Source organism: Stomoxys calcitrans, chromosome 2, assembly GCF_963082655.1.
Source record: "Stomoxys calcitrans chromosome 2, idStoCalc2.1, whole genome shotgun sequence".
Lineage (NCBI taxonomy): Eukaryota > Metazoa > Arthropoda > Insecta > Diptera > Muscidae > Stomoxys > Stomoxys calcitrans.
Genome location: NC_081553.1, coordinates 98,724,430 through 98,744,802, shown reverse-complemented (window position 1 = coordinate 98,744,802; position 20,373 = coordinate 98,724,430). Strand labels below are relative to the sequence as shown.

General features: G+C 38.3%; 1 protein-coding gene across 1 annotated transcript in view; it reads right to left on the bottom strand.

Moving 5' to 3' along the window:
• The window catches only part of LOC106089452 (glutamate receptor ionotropic, kainate 2), a 39,712-nt gene extending 19,580 nt beyond the window's left edge, over nt 1-20,132 (bottom strand). The window contains exons 1-2 of the mRNA XM_059361838.1: nt 19,819-20,132; nt 19,019-19,174 (exon numbers count right to left, since the gene is read on the bottom strand). Coding sequence (XP_059217821.1) covers nt 19,019-19,174; nt 19,819-19,909 — 247 coding nt within the window. The 5' untranslated portion in view covers nt 19,910-20,132. The remainder of the gene's footprint in view (nt 1-19,018; nt 19,175-19,818) is intronic.
• Nucleotides 20,133-20,373: the final 241 nt, after the last annotated feature.

Below are 20,373 nucleotides of genomic sequence, written 5' to 3'. Positions count from 1 at the left end.
TGTTTTCATTTTAGTGCATACGTATTCATACTAACGATTTATTCATTTTCTTGACATTTGTTGCTACTCTTCTTGGTTGTTAACTCATCAACAGTGGTTTTAAGCAAAATGTAATATATTTTTTGGTCAAAACCACCCATAAGTGCTGGGGACATTTGTGCGACTTTCAGCTGTGTAAAAGTTCTTTACGAAGATGTGTCGTTTAGTGGGCACGCAATGCGGACTTAACCATAACAAGGAAACATGAATCGATTTAGATCGTTCATGGCAAGGATGTTGGAAGCCATCACAATGCACTATGTGCAATATTTCAGTTAAATCGAATAATAGTTGTGCACTCTAGAGGAAAATCGGTTTATATGGGAGATATTTCCTGTTTCATCCAGAAATTCAAAGCAAGTGTCAATACCACTCCCTCTTTTCACCTTTTATCCTTTACTATCCTATCCAACGCAATGCATTGCATATATAGGGGACATTCCCTGCGTATTGGTTGATTGAAAACAAAAAAAAAAAAAAAAATGATAGATCCGGACCATACCCGTTCCAAAGTTAGGATGCTTTCGACGGACGGACGAATGGACAAAACTAGATCGACTTAAATGTCATAACAACCAAGAATATATATACAAACGGAATGCTGAAGTTAGTAAGGCTTCTAGGAACGTAGCCAGGGGGGTGCCATGGTACTTTTAATTGATTTGTAGTTATAATATGTGCCCCCCAAATAAAATCTTGGCTACGTCCCTGCTACCCTTCATTCAATCGATAAGGCTATAAAAAGCCGTCCTGGCTTATTTATAGAAGACAAATCTTGTCGCTGATAATAAATGTCAAGTTCGTTATTATACCCGCCATCATAGGATGAGGGGGAATACTAATGAAGTCATTTGTATTTGTATCACCTCGAAATATTGATTTGCGACCCCATAAATTAAATATGTATATTCATGGTGGTATTCTAAGTCGATCTAACCATGTCCCTCCGTCAGTCTGTTCGTCTCTCGAAATCACGATTGCGGTCGAACGTATAAAGATATCCGTTTGAAATTTTGTACAGGTATTTGTCATTGCTGCAGGCAGTTAGGGATTGCAAATGGTTCATATTGGTTCAGATTTGGATATTGTCCCTATGTAAACCGATCTCTGATTTGAAATCTTGAGCGTCTGGAAGCCGTAATTGTTCTCCGATTCGGCTGAAATTTTGCACGTAGTGTGGTGTTGCGACTTTCAACAACCGCGTCATTTACGATCCAAATCGGTCTATAACCTGATATAGCTCCAATATAAACCGATCTACCGATTTGAGATCATAAATCCCTGGAAGCCGCAATTGTAGTTCGGTTAGGCTGCAATTTGGCACATAGTGTTTTTCTAAGATTTCCAAAATCCGTAGTAAGTATGGTTCAAATCGGTCTATATCCTGATGTAGCTCCTTTATAAACCGATCTACCAATTTGATATCTTGCTCCCCTTGTGGCAATTGTTATTCGATGTGGCTGAAATTTGTCACATGGTTCTTAACCATTGATCTGTTGTGATTACCAACATACGTGGTAAGTATGATCTAATATAGCTCCCATATAAACCGATCTCTCGATTTTTGGATGAAATGCCAGAAATTTTGTAAATTTTTAGTACAATCCATGGTGATGGGACCGCAAGATTCGGATGAAATGCCAGAAATTTTGTAAATTTTTAGTACAATCCATAGTGATGGGTCCGCAAGATTCGGCCCGACCGAACTTAACACATTTTTACTTAGTGCACACTTCTAATGCATTCTCCGATGAAAATTTGTTTAAGCGTCTTGGTGTTTATCCTGTACTAGATGTTTCCTAAAATATTTTTATATCCACCACCACAGGATGGGGTATATTCATTCAGTCTTTCCATTTGAATACATCGAAATATCCATTTCCGACCCCACATAGTATATTCTTGATCTCGTAAAATTCTAAGACGATTAAGCGATGTCCGTGTGTATGTCTATGAGGCCGTTTGAGCTGAAAATTGGCATGATCCGTGTTCTTTTCATACGGAGTTTATGTTCTTGAAAAGGTTAAAACGGACCATATTTGGATATATAGACTTACTTTCCGAACTCCCGATTTAGGGTCCTAAGCCCATAACAGCCACATTCCCTGTGCGTTGCTGAAATTTGGAGCAATGAGTTGTACTAGGACCTCTGATATATGAACCGAATATGATATGGATTGGACCATATTTAGATATAGTTGCCTTATGGATACGATCTCCCGGTATGGAGTCTTGAGGCCATAACATGCGTACTTATTTCTCAATTTCACCAAAAATTTGCAGCAGTTAGTTGTACAAGCCCCGAGATATCCAAATCAAATATGGTCCAGATCGAGCCACGTTGTGATAAGCTGCCATAATGATCGATTTAAAGTCTTGAGCCCATAACAGCCGTATTTACTGGCCGATTCAGCAGAAATTTGGAACAGTGAGTTGGAAAGACTTTTGATTGTCCAAAGCGAAGATAATACTGAACGGACCATATTTAGATATAGCTGTTCTATAGACCACTTTCCCGGTATATGGTCTTAAGCCCTTAACAGGCGCATTAATGCTTGATTTCGCCAAAATTTGGAATATTGAGTTGCATTAAAATAGTAGGATATCACAGTAGCGCTCACTATTCACAGTTACTTTACAATTCGCATCATCTTTGAAGAAGTACGGTGCAATGATGCCACCAGCCCATAAACCGCTCTTGCAATGCTTCTGAGTGATCTTCACTCCAAAATAGACAATTCTGCTTATTTACGTACCTATTGCGCCAAAAATGAGTTTGGCCGCTGAATTAAAGAAGCGCATGATGAACTTTCTTAACAGAGCACGCATTTTGACAATAAAATTTAATAATTTGCAAGCGTTGTTCGTTTGTAAGACGATTCATGGTTAAATTATAGACCAAACTGAAGATGTTCGACAGTAAAACAAAACACGAAACGTGCGTGAGCTGTTTGACCCAGTGTTGCCAAAAAGATAAAATCAAAAAATCACCCTTTATAAGCTGTTATTTTGACCGACATTCTAATTTTAATGAACTAAGTTGTAGGGTACGTAATTTAAGCATTTGTCAAATCAGACAAAAAGTTAAGATTCTTTGGTCAGTTTATATGATAACTATATCAGGTTATAGACCTATTTGCACCGTACTTACCATGGATGTTGGAAGTCATAATTAATCACTAAGTGCCAAATTTCGGATAATACTTTCGGTTGCCAGTGGCTCAAGATGTGAAATCTGGAAGTGGGTTTATGGGTTATTGACCGATTTGAACCGTACTCAGTACAGTTGTTGTGGCTTCCAGGGGCTCAATATGTAAAAACTGGAGATTGGTTTATATGGAAGCATAAGTTATCCCCAAACGGGATAACTGTGAGCACCACGCACGCGTATTCATTCATCCGCTTTAGATGTACGAATGATCCGAGGGACGAACATAGATTAGGATCACTATCTTGCTGCAGTAAGGGTTCACACCCATTTAAGCGTGGCAACAAAATTGCGACACTGAACGGGAGCTGGATATTGCAAAGCTGCAAGCACAAAGATGGAAGCGGCATACTCTATTCGACTGACCCAGTTGCTTAATGGAAGCACTCCTTGTCTCGGCGCAGTGACAAACCATTGATCACTCTATGGAAAATGCCGTACTTGGGTACCATGGCTCCCTCAAGAAGCCATGGTACGACCAAGAGTGTCAACGAGCCAGATGAAGATATGGTATCGCAAGAAAATGAGTGGACAAAAGTCTATTCCGCAAAAAGAACCAGAAAATAAGGGCAAAAGTCGGGCCGTTCCGACTGTATAATACCCTTCACCTACCCTATGAGTACAATGTGTGAGCTATATCCAACTCTGAACCAATTTTGATGGACATGGCGGGTGTTTTTAGATCGGTTATTAAATAATCCGTATCAAATTTCGAGCAAATAAGTTCAAACAAAGTTATTACAAATCACCCAAAATCTGACAAAATCTTCTAAACCGATTTCGAGAAAACTTCTCAGTTATTGTGGTAGTTGTCTATGAAAACGTTGTGCGAAATTTTGGCAAGATTGTTAAAAAAATGCGCTTGCTGTAACTCTAGAAGTTAAAATCGGGCGAATAATATATATGAGAGCTATATCTAAATCTGAACTGATTTCTATGAAACTAACCAATAATGTCGAGAGTCATAAGAGAGAATCGGTTAGCAAATGTCCATTTTATTGCAATATTGCAAATCGGACGAACATACATATGGAAGCTATATCCAAATCTGAATCGATTTTTTCAATTTCAATAGGCTTCGTTTTTAGGCCGAAAAACATGTCTGCACCAAATTGTAGGACGATCGAATGAAAACTGCGACCTATACACAAATTAACATGGACGGGGAGCCAGATAGACAAACGGACATAGCTAAATCGAATCAAAAAGTGATTCGGAGTCGATCGGCATACTTTTTTATGGGTCCATCTCTCTTCCTTCTGGGTGTTACAAACAAATGCACTAAGTTATAATACCCTGTACCACAGTTGAGGTGTAGGGTATAAAAAGTAGAAAGAAAGACGTAAGTCAAGGCAGCAGGAGCCGATGGATTGCCGCTTGACAATTTAAGATCGGATAATGCGTATGCATTAGCACGATCTGTCCAGAAGAACACATAGCCGATGATTGGAACCTCAGCATACTATGTCCCGTACAGAAGAAAGTAGTCAAGCCGGAATGTGTCAACTACAGAAGAATGTCTCTCCCCCATCGCAAACAATATACTCTCGAGTGTACGGTGTGAAAGATTACAACTTAGGTTAGGTCAGGTTAAGTTTAAAAAAGGGTGCGGATATTAATGCGCCCCATGCCTGTATGGTCCCTATCGCTCCTCTATGTTAAGACAACATGTTCTCTCAATCCCATGGCAGCCGGTTGTACATAGCGGACTGACCCGATGAAGTCCTGCATCAGCAAGGGCTGCCGCCTCAGTGTACACTACACAGCTACAACAACAACATGTTCTCTGAATCTGTTGTATTTTCCTTATGGTGTACTTTTTCTTCATCGAAGTCCACCAAACTACGGAGGCGTAAGTTAGTAAGATAACAACTTAAAGTCTATAAAATAATTGGGCCCTATCAATGCAGCTTAGACCTAGTAAATCCACCATAGTCCAGGTATTCACAACGCGTCAATTTCTGGAAAAGAACCGAGAAGGAGATGTAACTCTTATATCTTCGTTGCTTACAGCCCTATACGGTCAAAGGCATCTCTAACCATGTCTGAGTTCGGTATATCTGTAAAATAATAAATCTTTGCATAATGACGCTTGCTGATATACATTGCTCAGTAAGAATACGATAGAATCTCTCCGAACTATTCAATTCCAAACGAGGTTTCAGACAGGGAGACAGCTTATCATGTGATACCTTTAATCATGAGTCGGTCATATTTGAAAGAATTGGTAAAGAACTTGTGAAAGCAGACTTGGCAGTGCTTGAAGCGTTTGAGAGAAAGATTGTTCGTAAAATTTATGGACCAATTTGTATTGATGAAATATTGGCGTCGTATGAACCACGAAGTGCATAAAGAAGCTCCACGAAGAAGCTCTTTGATGGCGCTGATTGTGGTAAACGCAAACCAGGACGACCAAAGCTCCGATAGAAATATCAAGTGTTGAAAAACATCTCGAAACTTGGTGTCGGAGATTTTATTGTAGAAGTTGCGCAGAAGATCGAATCTCTTGGAACGCTCTTCTAAATAATTTCGGCTAATGAAACAATTGTTCTATTATAGTAAATTAATGTAAGTAAATACATCAGGTTGTAGACCGAATTGAATCATAATTACCACGGATGTTGGAAATCATAACAAAACCCTTCGCGCAAAACTTCAGCCATATCAGAAAAATCGAAGAGACACTTTATATCGGAGTTATAACTAATTCTGAACAGATATGGCTCATTTGAAATTCCCTATGACCTACAGCAATCAGAAGATTTTTAAAAACGGTATGAATAGTTTAGTAAACCCCAATCCTATAACGATATATCCTTCGAATAGTAAATGAACTTTTGCTAAGCGCCTTGCAGTCAAAAAAAATAAAAAAATGAATTGTTGGTGTTGATGCATTTCTTTTAGATTGTTTTCATTATTAAGAGCCTATTCAATTTTTATAGATCCTAATAGCAGCCTTTCCAATTTTTATGTGGCTTTAGGTTTTGGAGCTTTCTATGTGCTTGATTTTTGCTACTGTAAATTTGTGAATCTTCAAATAATTTCATTTCGATGCAACCCACTGTTCAGCTTAAACATTGTTGCCCTATGGCATAGGAGGACACATTTATGTCCGTCACATAAGATTACATTCATCTGGCTGCTTGGTGGTGTCTCATCAGTCGTCAGTCATATCGAAAAAGCACAATTCCACTTTCAGCTGGCAGTGTAGGAAATGGATGATACCTTATGTATGTGCCAACCCCAAGGAAAGGGTCGTGTCATTCATTCTGTGGGGATGACTTGGCCTTTTCACTTGTGTTTGTATTCTGTACTTGCATGGACGTATCCTTTTATATTTTCCATATCCACCTGATGATGCCTTTGTCGTGTGATGTGGTAGAGTGTGGGTGTGTTGAAGTGCAGTTTACAAGAATTACATTCAACATTCTTTTAACTTGTATTCAACAATGTTCTTAATGTTTTCCAGTCATCCTCCCAAAAAAAGGATATCTTACATGCACACACGTACACACACACAGCGAAAAGAAACATTTTTCGGAAAATACAAACAAATACATTGGACGGGAACAATTGTGTACAGGGATATTGTGAAGGCATGAGGGCTTTGGATTAGACTAGTCACTTGTAGTATTTACGTTCCGGATTCAGATGTTTCTGCATAGTTTTTAAATCCAACAGGATATGATATGTAAGAGCATATCCTTGCGTATTATTCCTTAAGTCACTCACTGCCTTTTTGTTTGAGATTGTTGATTCATTTTTTGTTTTCGAGGATGTGATCCTTATTAGAAGAGTTTCGCGTACTTTGTGAACTTTTTTTTATGTACGTTAAAGTAATACAAAGTACTCTTGTGATAGATATTATGATACAAAGATTTGGATAAATGAAAATTTAGGTTGCTATAGAATATTCAAAGGTAGAGCATTTAGAAAAGATTTGAAGAATAAAATGTTGAGAGCATCATATTGACGAGCTAGAAGTGTTCAGAGATACCACAAGAATATATGGTGATTTCATGGTGTGTCTATCTGTCGGCCTGATCTTCATGGCATCTCAAAAAGAATAACGATCAACTACACTGATAGAAAAAACGGTATTTTGCCAATACCCTATCCTCCAACGTAGGATGGAGTTATACTAATTTCGTCATACCGTTTGTAACATATCGAAATTTTTTACTGAAACAAAACAAAGTTTATATATTCTTGATCCTCTTGATATTCTGAGTCGATTAAGCCTTGTCCATCCGTCTGTCTTCCTGTCGAAAGCACGCTAACTGCCGAAGGAGTATACTTAGGTGCTTGATTTTTTTTTTTTTGGTTTGCAGCAACTATGCAAAGAATGGTCTAAATCGGTTCATAACTTGATATATGCAAATTCAAATTTGCCCATGCACATTCTATTTAGAAACATGGGAACATTTCTGGCGTGACACTGAGTGCTGTCCGATTCAAGTTTGGACAGCTGAGTCCAAACGGCGTGCAGCAGTGCGGCAACTTTTAGTTTGTTTATGGAAGATATTTTTAAATGTCTAAGAACTCCGCAAATTTCGACAGCATTAGGAGGGCTGAAAAGTTTTCTGATGTTCTCGCCAGGTTTCAAGACCAGGCGTTCAGCGTCATAGGCGGACATGCCAACATCTGAGTTGCTTTGGACGATATAGCTGCCATATAAACCAATTTTCAGATTTGACTTCCTGACCCTCTACAAGCCATTGCTATGGGTTCCAACAACCATCCAAAAATTAAGTATAGTCCAAATAGGTTTATAACCTGAAATAGCTTCAATTTGAACTGATCGCTCGATTTTCCGTTCCCTAGAGGGTAAGGAAGCATTTATCAGCAATTATTTAGCTAAAATTTTAAACTTGGCATTCTAATAGTCATGACAAGTACGGTCCATTTGTATCTGTAGATCTATCTTTTATATATTTGAAAAAGTTATTCAAAGAACGAGCCAAAAGCGATCCATGGTGGAGGGTATATAAGATTCGGATCAGCCGAACTTAACACATTCAGGACTAAATGAAGGATGCTATTTGGAATGGACGATGCCACGTTAATGGTCTTGTCAACGCCGCAAATGATATCTCAAAAGAGTCCATTTTCACACTTTTTATACCCTATTAGTGTATAAGGTATTATAACTAATTCATAATACCTCAGATTTGGATATAGCTCCCATATATAGGTTCATCCGATTTGGACTAAAATTGCAATTATACCGTCATTTGTAAACCGATTTTGCACAAGGGATTCTCTTATAAGTTAAGACATTGTTGGGGAATTTCATAGAAATCGGCTCAGGTTTGGATATAACTCTCATGTATATGTTCATCCATTTGAACTAGTATTGCAATAATTTGGTCTTTAGTTAACCGATTCACACGAAAATTGGCACAAAGGATTCCCTTATGACTCTCGGTATTGCTATTGAATTCAATAGACATCGGGTCAGATTTAGATATATCTCCCATATATATTTTCGTCCGATTTTGAATAATAGTCAATAAAATTTGGCACGAAGATGTCTCATGTAACTCTTCTAATGATTAATGAATTCCTTAGAAATTTGTTCAGTTTTAGATATAGCTTCATCCCCCGATTTTAACCTTAAGGGCCTTTGCTGGCGCATTTATCAATTTATCTCCCCCAAAAATGTTCACAATTATTTACTTCATGGCTCCTACAATATGTACGGATTTTGATCGAAATTCTGCAAATAAAATTTAAGCTATTTTTAAATTCGACGACTTAGCCTGCTTATCCAATCCGGTGTAGGGTATCAAGGTCGGCTTCGCCTGACTTTAGTCCGTCCTTACTTGTTCTGTTTGGATTAATACCACGTAAGTAACATTCAAGAGTATTTATTTATAACAAATCATTAAATTTATAGCACCATTCTTGACCAAACTTAACATGTATATAGAAGGGGCTTATATTGTCTAACAACAAAAATGTCTTCTTCGACTTCTGTCAACCGTGGCAAGTACGGTCCAAATCAGTCAATAAGCTGATGTAGCTCCCATATAAATCGAACTCCCGACTTGATATCTTGAGCTCCTGGAAGCCGCAATTGTTATCTTAGTTGGCTGAAATTCGGCAAGTGATGCAATATATAGTCTATGCAAAGTATAGTCCAAATCGGTCTACAACCTGATATAGCTCCCATATAGTCCGATCTCTTGATTATTCCTCAATGGCCCCAAGAAGCTTCAATTTTAGCCTGATTTGGCAAAAATTAGTAATGTAAGGTACCCATATGGCCTTCAACTAAGATAATTTGTGAAGATTTTTGGTAGAATCCATAGTGTTGCGTTCTCAAAATCAGGCCCGACCGAACTTGCACGTTTTTACTTGTTTAAGGTCAGCATAGACTGTTATCTAAATGTGTCCACAATCAAGGAAATTGTTTTCAATGCTTGGCAAGCTGGATATGTAGGAAATGTGAAAACACCTGTGCATGCTTGACTAGTATGTTCTGTACTGGCAGCATTGTCAAGCTTTGGTTTCGATATCGGAAGACGATATGCAGTTGCAATATGTTAGGTTAGGTTAGGTTGAAAAGAGGGTGCAGATATTAATCCGCCCCATGCTACTATGGACATACACCTAAGCCAGTTATCCAATATGTTCATTGGATACCTTGGACATTGACATCAACAATTGGTGATGTTAATTGGTTTTCACAATCATGTGATTTGATAGAAACTTTCGATGGCGATATGTACACGCGTTAGTATGCATTGACAATGGATTTTTGACAATGTGAGGACCGATACATTGATCCAATATTTAGACCAGTACCTGGAGACCGGGTCTTGGGATTGGATAAGCCCTACGCCATAGAAACAGGTGGATAAATTGTGGGTATGACGTGAGAATCAATGATTGGGTGGCACAGGGCACGCCACAGCCACTCCTATCCGTGGCCACCATAAATTTTCTATTACTGATCCTGACTGAAAAATTTTATAATAAAGGGTGATTTTTTAGCTATTATCTTTTTGCCAACACTGGTTTAAACAGTTCACGCGCCCTTCGTGTTTTGTTTCACTGTCAAATTTTGTGGTCAGTTTAATCGTCCCACAGAAGCGGCAAATGGGGCTATTTTGACTAAATTTCGCACCAATTTTACATTGTTGGACATTAAACCATCAACTCGCTTATGTAGAGTGCAAACTGAAAAAAATATCGCAATTGCTAATCAATTGTCGATTCTTATACTCAATAACGTGGAAAATTTCGCGAAATGATTAAGGTGTGAAGCCTTTCAAAATACAGCTGGTGCAGGAATTGAAGCCGAACGACAAGACAGAATTTTTTGTGAATGGGCTTTTGGAAAGCTAGTCGAAGGTCCACTACTTTATCGAAAAATTGTAATCAGAGACAAAGTTCTTTTTTGGCTCAATGGGTACGTAAATGAGCACAATTGTCGATTTTGGAATGAAGATCAGGCTGAAGCATCGCAAGAGCTACCAATGCATCCGGAAAAAGTCATAGTTTGGTGCGGTTTATGGGTTGGTGGCTTCATTTGACCATACTTCTTCAAAGATGCGAATCGTAACATAATTGTGAATGGTGAGCGCCACCGTGAGATGAAATCTAAAATTTGTTGCCCAAGGGCTTGACTTGCATGACATGTGGTTTCAACAAGACGGTGCCACATGCCACACAGCACGCGTACCAAAGGACTTATTGAGAGGCGAGTTCGGTAATCATTTCATTTCACGTTTGGGACCTGTCAACTGGCCGCCTAGATCGTGCGATTTAACGCCTTTAGACTATTTTTGTGGGGCTATGTCAAAGCTCATGTTATGCAGACAAGCCCGCTTCAATTGACGAATTGAAAGACAACATTGAAGCATTTATTCGTGAGATACCGTCCGAAACTTTGGAAAGAGTATAACACAATTGTACTAAGCGGACGGAGCATTTAAGGCGCAGGACTGTACTATCGATTCAAATAAAGATTTCATGAATTTTTCTGACTTTTATGTGTTTTTTTTTTTTGAAAAATGTTCCTATAGCTCTTAAGAAATCACCTTTTACATACTGATAAGTGGGAGGTGTCGGAATCAGCTGTGCCAGAAGGTCGTTTCGAAGGTGGCATACGACTGAGGCAGACTGTGGGGTTTGAACCTAAAGCGAATTCGAGTCGCCAAGTTTTTTTTTATCAGAATGATTTCGATATTCTCCCCATCCCACTATGGATAAACACCTAAACCAGTAATCGGCTTGTTGTGCGCTTTAAATACTAAAAAAGTAACCTCGAAAAAGAAAATCAATGTTAGAAATTCCGTGCTACTGACGAAATCCTAAATTGTTTTCCATGCCACGCCCTTAAGTTGGTTCATGTCTGGTATTATGTCCCTACCTAAGTGCCGGTAACTATCATACGCGAATAGGAAATGCTCTAACGTTTTACCATCTTCCCCGCATGCCCTACATATGCCATCACTTGCCGCACCAATTTTACATAAGTGAGCTCGTAGTCCTATGTGTCCCGCAGTGATACTGAGAGCTATACTGACCTACTTCTTTTCCCATAGTATTTTCGCCGCCCTACCGAACGTTTCGCTGTTCCACCATGTTGCATGCGCATCCGAGGCCTACTCGGACTACGTCGACCCGAAAAGTTTCGGGTTAACCAAATTTATTGACGGCACTCTGACCTTCGCTGCCAAATCGTATGCTTTCTCATTACTAGTTACTCCACTATGGCACCCAAACGATGCGGGTCGTGCCATCCTCAGAGAAGGCGTTAATCTTCTTCTTATATTCCAACACTGTTCGTGATCTTGCCGTTCCGGTTCTTATTGCTCTAATGGCCTGTTTACTCCAGTTTACACTACACCACCTCACGCATTCCGTGATCGCCTGGATCTCCGCCTGCAGGACCGTATTATGGTCAGGCAGTCTAAGACAGATCTCAGTCCCTGGGTTCTCAATTAGACCCCAAGGCCCACTCTGTCTCCTTGCTTTGATCCATCCGTGTAACATCATCTTCCAGATGGCAATACAAGGGTTCCGTCAATCCATTACTGTGGCACTGGCAGCAGTGTCTCGCACTCAACTTCAAGTGTTGTTTCAGGTATCCAATCGGAAACCTCTTCGATTCCCTCTACCATCGCCTCGGTTATACCGCGATGGTATGACCTGCTCCAATCCTCAATCCATTCTCCCATCGCCTTAAGTCTCATAGCCGCAATGGCTGCCTCACATTAAATGTATATGTCTATGGGTCGAATAACTAGAATGGTCTCCATAGCCCTAGTAGTAGTGGTCCTCATCGCTCCGCCTATGCCAAGACAACATGTTCTCTGAACCTGTTGTATATCGTTGCACTTTTTCTCCATCGCAGTCCACCAAACTACTGAGGTGTATTAAATATTGGTCTAATCACTCTCCTGTAAAGCCAGTGGACTATCCTCGGATTCAGGCCCCATTTTGAGCCTATGGTCCGTCTACGTAGTGCGCAACATCTGTGACCCTTCTCAGTACGCTTCTGAATGTGACATTTCCAAATCAGTTTCCTGTCCAAGATCACACCTAAGTATTTGACCTTGTCAGATATCGAAATCGTCTTATTGAGGAAACGTGGTGTGTTAAATTGGCACACCTTCGACTTCCTCGTGAAAAGGCATTTTTCAGTCTTCTCTGGGTTAACATCGAGACCTCTGGGTCTAGCCCAGTTATATGCCATATGTAAGACCCTTCTGCATAGCTGGTTCGGATTCGAAATAGTATGATAACTTGAGCAGTTGTTTCCTGCCATTATCTATCTGAGGTCTCCATCTAATACTGCAGTCTAATAGCATTCCTAGATATTTAAATGTTTTTACGTCTTCAATTTCTGTAGCAAAAATTTAATCTCCTTGTTGATAGTCATCAGTTCTTTGTGCAGGCACTCGTAATCGGGGAATATAAAGGACATTTCTGTTGAGGGGATAAGTTTTGGTGGGACTTAACCAGATGATACCATCTGGTTTAGTTGTTCATTTCGTTGCGATTTCTTCATTTTGTCCCGCTTATGGATTTGTACGATTAAACATTGAACTTTTATTCCAGTCTTTTCTAGTACATTCAGCAGCTTTGGAAATGACAATGCCTTGTAAACATGACTAGACACTGCTTCGGAAAAGCTTTGGTTTATAACATTTGTGAATTTTCCCAGAAGCTGATTAATCTCCATATTGAGTTTTGTTTATTATACTGTATTTGATTAATACGTTTTTTAAGCCCCTACTGCTTATTTTTCAATGACTGCTAATGGTAATGTATGTAAGTCTGTAATTTTCATAGGTAGATTTGCAGCCACTTTTACAGATGGGACGAATAATGGACATTTTCAAAAGATCGGGAATAATTGATTTGTTTAAATATCTTTTTATGAGATCCGTCAGTATCGTATTATTTATATTGATCCGGCATAGTTTTTCATCCGTTCTTGCATTTTTTCTGGAGTAAAAGTTTTCTAAAATTATTTTGACTTCTGCTACGTTTGTGTTATCAAGAAACATTGAATTAAGGGGTTTGGTTGTTAAGGGGGTTTGTTATAGTTGACCAGGTTCGCGAATATTGTTTCTGTATTGAATTAATTTTTATACACTCTACCTTAGGATGGGGGTGTACTAATTTCGTCATTCTGTTTATAACATCTTGAAATATGCATCTGAGACCCCATAAAGTATATATTCTCTATTCTTGATCGTCATGTAATTTTAAGTCGATCCAGCCATGCCCGTCCGTCCGTCTGTCTGTCGAAAGCAAGCTAGCTAACTTTCGAAGGTGTAAAGCTAGCTGCTTGAAATTTTGCACAAATACTTTTTATTGGTGTAGGTCGGTTGGAATTGTAAATGGGCCAAATCGGTCCATGTTTTGATATAGCTGCGATACAAACCGATCTTGGGTCTTGTCTTCTTGAGCGTCTAGAGGGTGCAATTCTTATCCGATTTGACTGAAATTTTGCAAGTGGTGTTTTGGTATCACTTCCAACAATTGCGCTAAGTATGATTTAAAGCAGTTCATGTTTTGGTATGGCTGCCATATAAACCGACCTGGGATCTTGACTTCTTGAGCCTCAAGAGGGCTCAATTCTCATCCGATTTGGAAGAAATTTTATGGAACGGCTTCTCTCATGACCTTAAACATACGTGTCTAATATTGTCTAAATCGATCAATAGCTTGATACAGCTCCCATATAAACCGATCTCCCGATTTCGCTTATTGAGCCTTACAAGGCGCAATTCTTATCCGAATGAACTGAAATAATACGCAATGACTTCCACAATATTCATCATTCATCGGACTATAACTTGATATAGCTCCAATAGCATAACAGTTCGTATTCAATATTCTTTGTTTGCCCAAAAAGATACACCTCGCATAGAACTCGACAAATGCGTTCCATAGGGGGGTATATAAGATTCGGCCCGGCCGAACTAAGCACGCTCTTACTTGTTATACCTACCACCGAAGGACAGGGGATTTATTCATTTTGTCATTCCGTTCGCAACACATCGAATTATCCATTTGCGACCCCAAAAAGTATATATTTTTTTTGATCGTCGTAAAAATCTAAGACGATCTAGACATGTCCGTCCGTCTGTCTGTCTGTTTGTTGAAATCACTCTACAGTCTTTAAAGATGAAGATAATGAGCTGAAACTTTGCACAGATTCTGCCATATAAACCGATCTCTCGATTTGTGGTCTTGGTCCCATAACAGGCGCATGTTATGTTCAGCCCCTCAACAGCCTTGTTTGATTTGGCCCAGATCGGTCCAGATTTGGAAATAGCTGCTATATATGCCGATCTTCAAGTTGAAGTCTTGAACCCATAATAGGCACATTTATTGTCCGATTTCGCTGAAATTTGGGACATTGGGAGTTATGTAAGGCCTCTCGACATCCCAGTACATAAGCCCGAGATTCGTTCAGATTTATGTATAGATGCCATATAGACTAATCTACCGAGTTATATTTTTGGGCCCATAAGGTTTTAAGGCCCGATTTAAGGTTTTAGGCCCATAAAAAGTGAATTTATTAACCGCTTTCTCTGAAATTTAACACAATCAGTTGTGTTGGGCCCCTCGGAACCCCTGTTCATTATGTATTTGCATTTTGTAAATTGAGTCTTGTTCGACCATTTTATAGCCTTCATGAATAAGCTGGAAATCAAATTATATTTACTTATAGCTGATAGCGGTGTCGCACTCCAGCACGCCGTTCGGACTGGGCTATAAAAAGGAGGTCCTATCACTGTGCTAATGAAGTTTGCCCCCATTCCTTAATGAAATGTTCATGGGCAAATATGCATTTTGAATAAGAATTGCTATGTTAGGGGAGCTATATCAGGTTATGAATCGATTCAGGCCATACTTGGTTTGTATGTTGGAGACCATAGTAGATGCCATTGTGCAAAATTTCAACCAAATCAGATAAGAATTGTACTCTATAGTAGCTCAAAAAATAAAATCGGGAGATCGGTTTATATGAGAGCTATATCTGGTTATGGACCGATTCAGACCATATTTGGCACATGTATAGATCATAAAAACAGTCACTGTGCATAATTTCAGCTAAATCGGATAATAATAAAGCCCTCTAGAGCGTCAAGAAGTACAATTGGGAGATCGATTTATATGGATGCTATGTCTAAATATGGTCCAAAATGGCGCTTTCTACAGACAGAAGAATATATACTTCATGGGGAATACGCAGAAATTTTTCCCAAGGAGCCATAGGTCAAAAATCATAATAAATCTTTCGGTTTATAACGATAAAATCCACCTATAACTAATTTATCTTCTATGCTCAGACGAAAAAGCTATGTCCGTCTGTCCGTGTATTCTTTCCGTATCGTTTGTCCGTTTTTGTTATTAAGGTGAAGGTCGAATTTGTAATCCCGAAAACGCTATGAACTTTGGTAAAAATCGGTTCAGATTTAAATCAAGCTCCCATATATACATATTGCTTGATTAACACATATAAGAACGTAGTACCCACCATTTCACCCGGTTTGCACGAAATTTCGCATGGAGAGGGCTATTACCCAAATTTGGCAGGGAATGTGCTTATACTCTCTGCTTAATTTCGTCAAAATCATTTCCCGTTTGGTTATTTGTAGATCTCATATAAAGATACCACCCGACGCACAGTGAGATGGAAAAACCAGTAAGGAAGGGCAAAAGTCGGGCGGTGCCGACTGTATAATAGCCCACACCTACCCTAAAAGTACAATGTGGGGCTATATCTAATTCTAAACCAAACAGATGTTTTCAGATGGGTTATTAAACAATCCTTATCACATTTCGAGCATTTGTTCAAACTTTAATAACTACGATTGACATATGACAACATAATTGGAAATTAGCCAAAATCTGACGAACATATATATGGGAGCTATATCTAGATCTGAACCGATTTTGAGCAAACTTCTCAGATATTGTGGTAGTCGTCGAGGAAGCGTTATGCAAAATTTTGGCAAAATTAGTCAATAAATGCCTTTGCAGTGGCTCTTGGAGTGAAAATTGGGCTATATATACATATATGACAGCTACAATATATCTAAATCTAAGTCGATTCTATGAAATTCACCATAAATATCGACAGTCAAAAAAAATCCTTTCTGCCACATTTGAAGAGAATCGGTTAGCAAATGAGCACTTTATTGCAATATTTCTCAAAATCGGACGAACATATATATGGGAAATATATCCAAATCTGAAACGATTTCAAGCTAACTTCTCATATATTGTGGTAGTCGTCGAGGAAGGTGTTTTACAAAATTTTGGGAAGATTGGTCAAATGCGCTGGCAATGGCTCTAGGAGTGCAAATCGGGGATATATATATATATATATATATATATATATATATATATATATATATATATATATATATATATATATATATATATATATATATATATATATACATATATATATGAGAGCTATATTTAAATCTAAACCGATTTCCATGAAATTCACCAGCAATATCGAGAGTCATAAAAAAATCCTTCCTGCCAAATTTCGAGAGAATCGGTTAACAAATGACCTTTTTATTGCATTATTACTGCAAATCGGACGAACATATATATGGGAGCTATATCCAAATCTGATCCCATTTTTTTCCAATTTCAATAGGCTTCGTCTCTAGGCTGAAAAACATGCTTGTACCAAATTTGAAGGCGATCGGATGAAAATTGCGACCTGTAGTTTGTACACAAATTAACATGGACAGACGGACAGACAGACGGACATAGCTAAATCGAATCAGAAAGTTATTCTGAATCAATCGGTATACTTATCAATGGGTCTATCTCTCTTCCTTTTGGGTGTTACAAACAAATGCACTAAGTTATAATACCCTGTACCACAGTAGTGGTATAGGGTCTAAAGTTAAGTGGAAATAAAATAACCATGAAATTTTACATGGTTATAGCTGAGTTGTTATCCAGTTTATATGCAAAATGTCAGGGCACTAGAAGTCCCAGGGGCCTTTGGTGGGCCTTCAAAATTGGTCACCTCGGTCCTGCAAAATATTGTTCGGGCTGTCAAAAGCGCATTTATGGTCCGATTTTCAAAATTTCCTACAAAAAACAGGCCTAAATGTGCGGGATACCTTTTATAGTGTGCAAGAAATTTGACTAGCAAATTCTTTTTTTGAAATTTTCAGAGGCTTGTCTCGTATTTTGTTGCTTGTGAAAGCATTTCTGAACCGATTTGGAAATCTTATAAAATTTACTATTTTTTTGTCGCGATATATGTTAAGGTCCGATTCTTCAGTCAAAAGTAATGAGCGTTACAAATCGAAAAATTTAAAAAAATAATTTTTTGGCATTTTTCGTAAAAAAAGGTAATTTCATTGTTTCGTCTCTATGCAGAAAACTTGGCCCATCACTATCAATTTTGCTTACTGTACTGTAAGAAAGACTTAATGTAGATGCGTTTTAAGCGTAATTTTTATAAATTGTGTTTACTCTAATAGGAGATCTGTGAAGTACAATATTCGCATTTTTAAACCAAAAAAAAAAAAAACTGGGAAAACCCATCGAGTTCTCAAAACCCAAAGCTGAGACCTCCAACTTTATAACATATTTTCATTGCCCCAAATAAAAAAGTTTTTGTATGCAATTAGTTGCATACAAAAACTTTTTTGCGCGATCCAAGGAGGTCTCTACGGACATTTTACTAAGAAATTCCAATGTGAAAAAATGTGAAAATGTGACAAAAATTCCCAGTGTGAGCATTTTTGGTGTATTCATCAAAAAATTGGGCCAAAATTTGCAATTATTTTTTTAAAAAGATATTCATCTACAAATTTTTGAAAAATTAGAACGATATGTTTATTAATTTTGGTTTTATGATATTTTCAATTTGAATTTTATTTCTCACAAAAGTGAAAATTTTGTATATAAACTGGATAACACCTCAGCTATAACCATATAAAATTTCATGAAGATATCTCTATCCGTTCAAAAATGGCAGTCTTTTTTCCACTTATTTTTTTCTCATCCCACTGTGCGACGAACGGACGTTATCGTTAAAACCCGAAAGTATTTTAATATTAGACCTATGGTTTCTTGGGCAAATTTTTTTAGATTTCCTCGTAAACTCTGATTTTGATAAGCGTTGTGTTGATCACTCTACGCCAGGTCATAAAAATCTTATCCAACTTTTCCATTTACATTTTAATTTACATTGTCTTTATTGTTTAAGATCTGTTATTTATCCATATAAAATTGCGATATAAAGTTTTTACTTACCCCTTTTTCCAGCATGAAAACTATCGAAGGGAGATATACGTTCAATTTGTGCCACCAACTTGGAACGGGGCAAAATCAGGCGATCTGCATTAATACGATCCACGGCTTGGCGAAAAGCCAACTCCTGGTTATCATCGGAGGGGTGAAATAGGCCACCTTAAAAAAATGGTAAAACAAAATTGTAGCATCGAACAAATAGTCGCTTGTTTGCCCACAGCGATAAGGACACGTTTTTCTCGCAAATAACCGCAAAAAGGATAAATAAAAACAAAGGAGAATGTAAACAGACGAAAAAAAAATCAGCAACACTACTAACTGTCACTATTTGCGCCACACAATACAAACACATTGTTGGTTGCCATTCGAAAGCAGAAAGCCGCTTCATGGCACGTTTCAATCGAAAATTACGATTTGTTTACAACTCGCCTTTGTTGTTATCCTTATTTTCGTGCTCTCACAGATGGGGCGCGGGAGGGAGTGTCTGTGCGTGTTTTTAGTACTCCAAACAAACGTAAACAATAACCAAACACTAGCACCCACTCATACGCTCACTCACACATAGAAGCTTATTCATACTCTGTCAAGCTCTCACGCACACATACGCATGACATTTTTTTCCCCCAATGTAGTACCACAACATCATAATGCCTAGGTCTCATCACACAGCACCACATAACACCACCGTACACACAATCATGGAAGAGAAAAAAAATCACTCCACACACAAGGAAAAGTCCATAGGCAGATACATCCTAACCGTGAAGACAATGAGGAAATGTCACCGAAAATTTTTTCCTTACCAATTTTTATTACATCCGGTAAAGCATTGCAATTGGGAACTTGGCCAAATAGGAGATGGCCCAAAATCATCACCAATATCACCGTGTTCATTTTTTAAGCCACAAATTTTAACACATTAACTATTAGCTTTGCGTTACGAGTTTAAAAAAAAAAACTTTTTGAAACTTAGAATCGATTTGCCTTATTTCTTTTTGGGAGATGAAAAGATATGAAAGTCTTCTTCAGTTAGTGTCACTTCTGTAGTAACTTCTATAAACACTGCATTTTGCGGCCTTTTGGTATTTTTTTGGAATTTATGCTGTGCTGCCTCCGAAAGCTGTTGATGTACTAAAGCTAAAAAGTAGTGAGTAAGTCGTGATTCCTCTATCAGCATGGCTGATGTCCTGTGTGTGTGTGTGTGTGCGTTCCTTTAGCATCCTTGCAGCAGATGACAGATGATAAAAAGGGCGTGCGCATAAAAGGATGCTGTTGCTTAATTTATGGACTTTTCAAGCTTTTGGTTTGTGTCTCTGCTGCATTCAAGTTTGTTTATTGAGCAAATATCACAACCAATG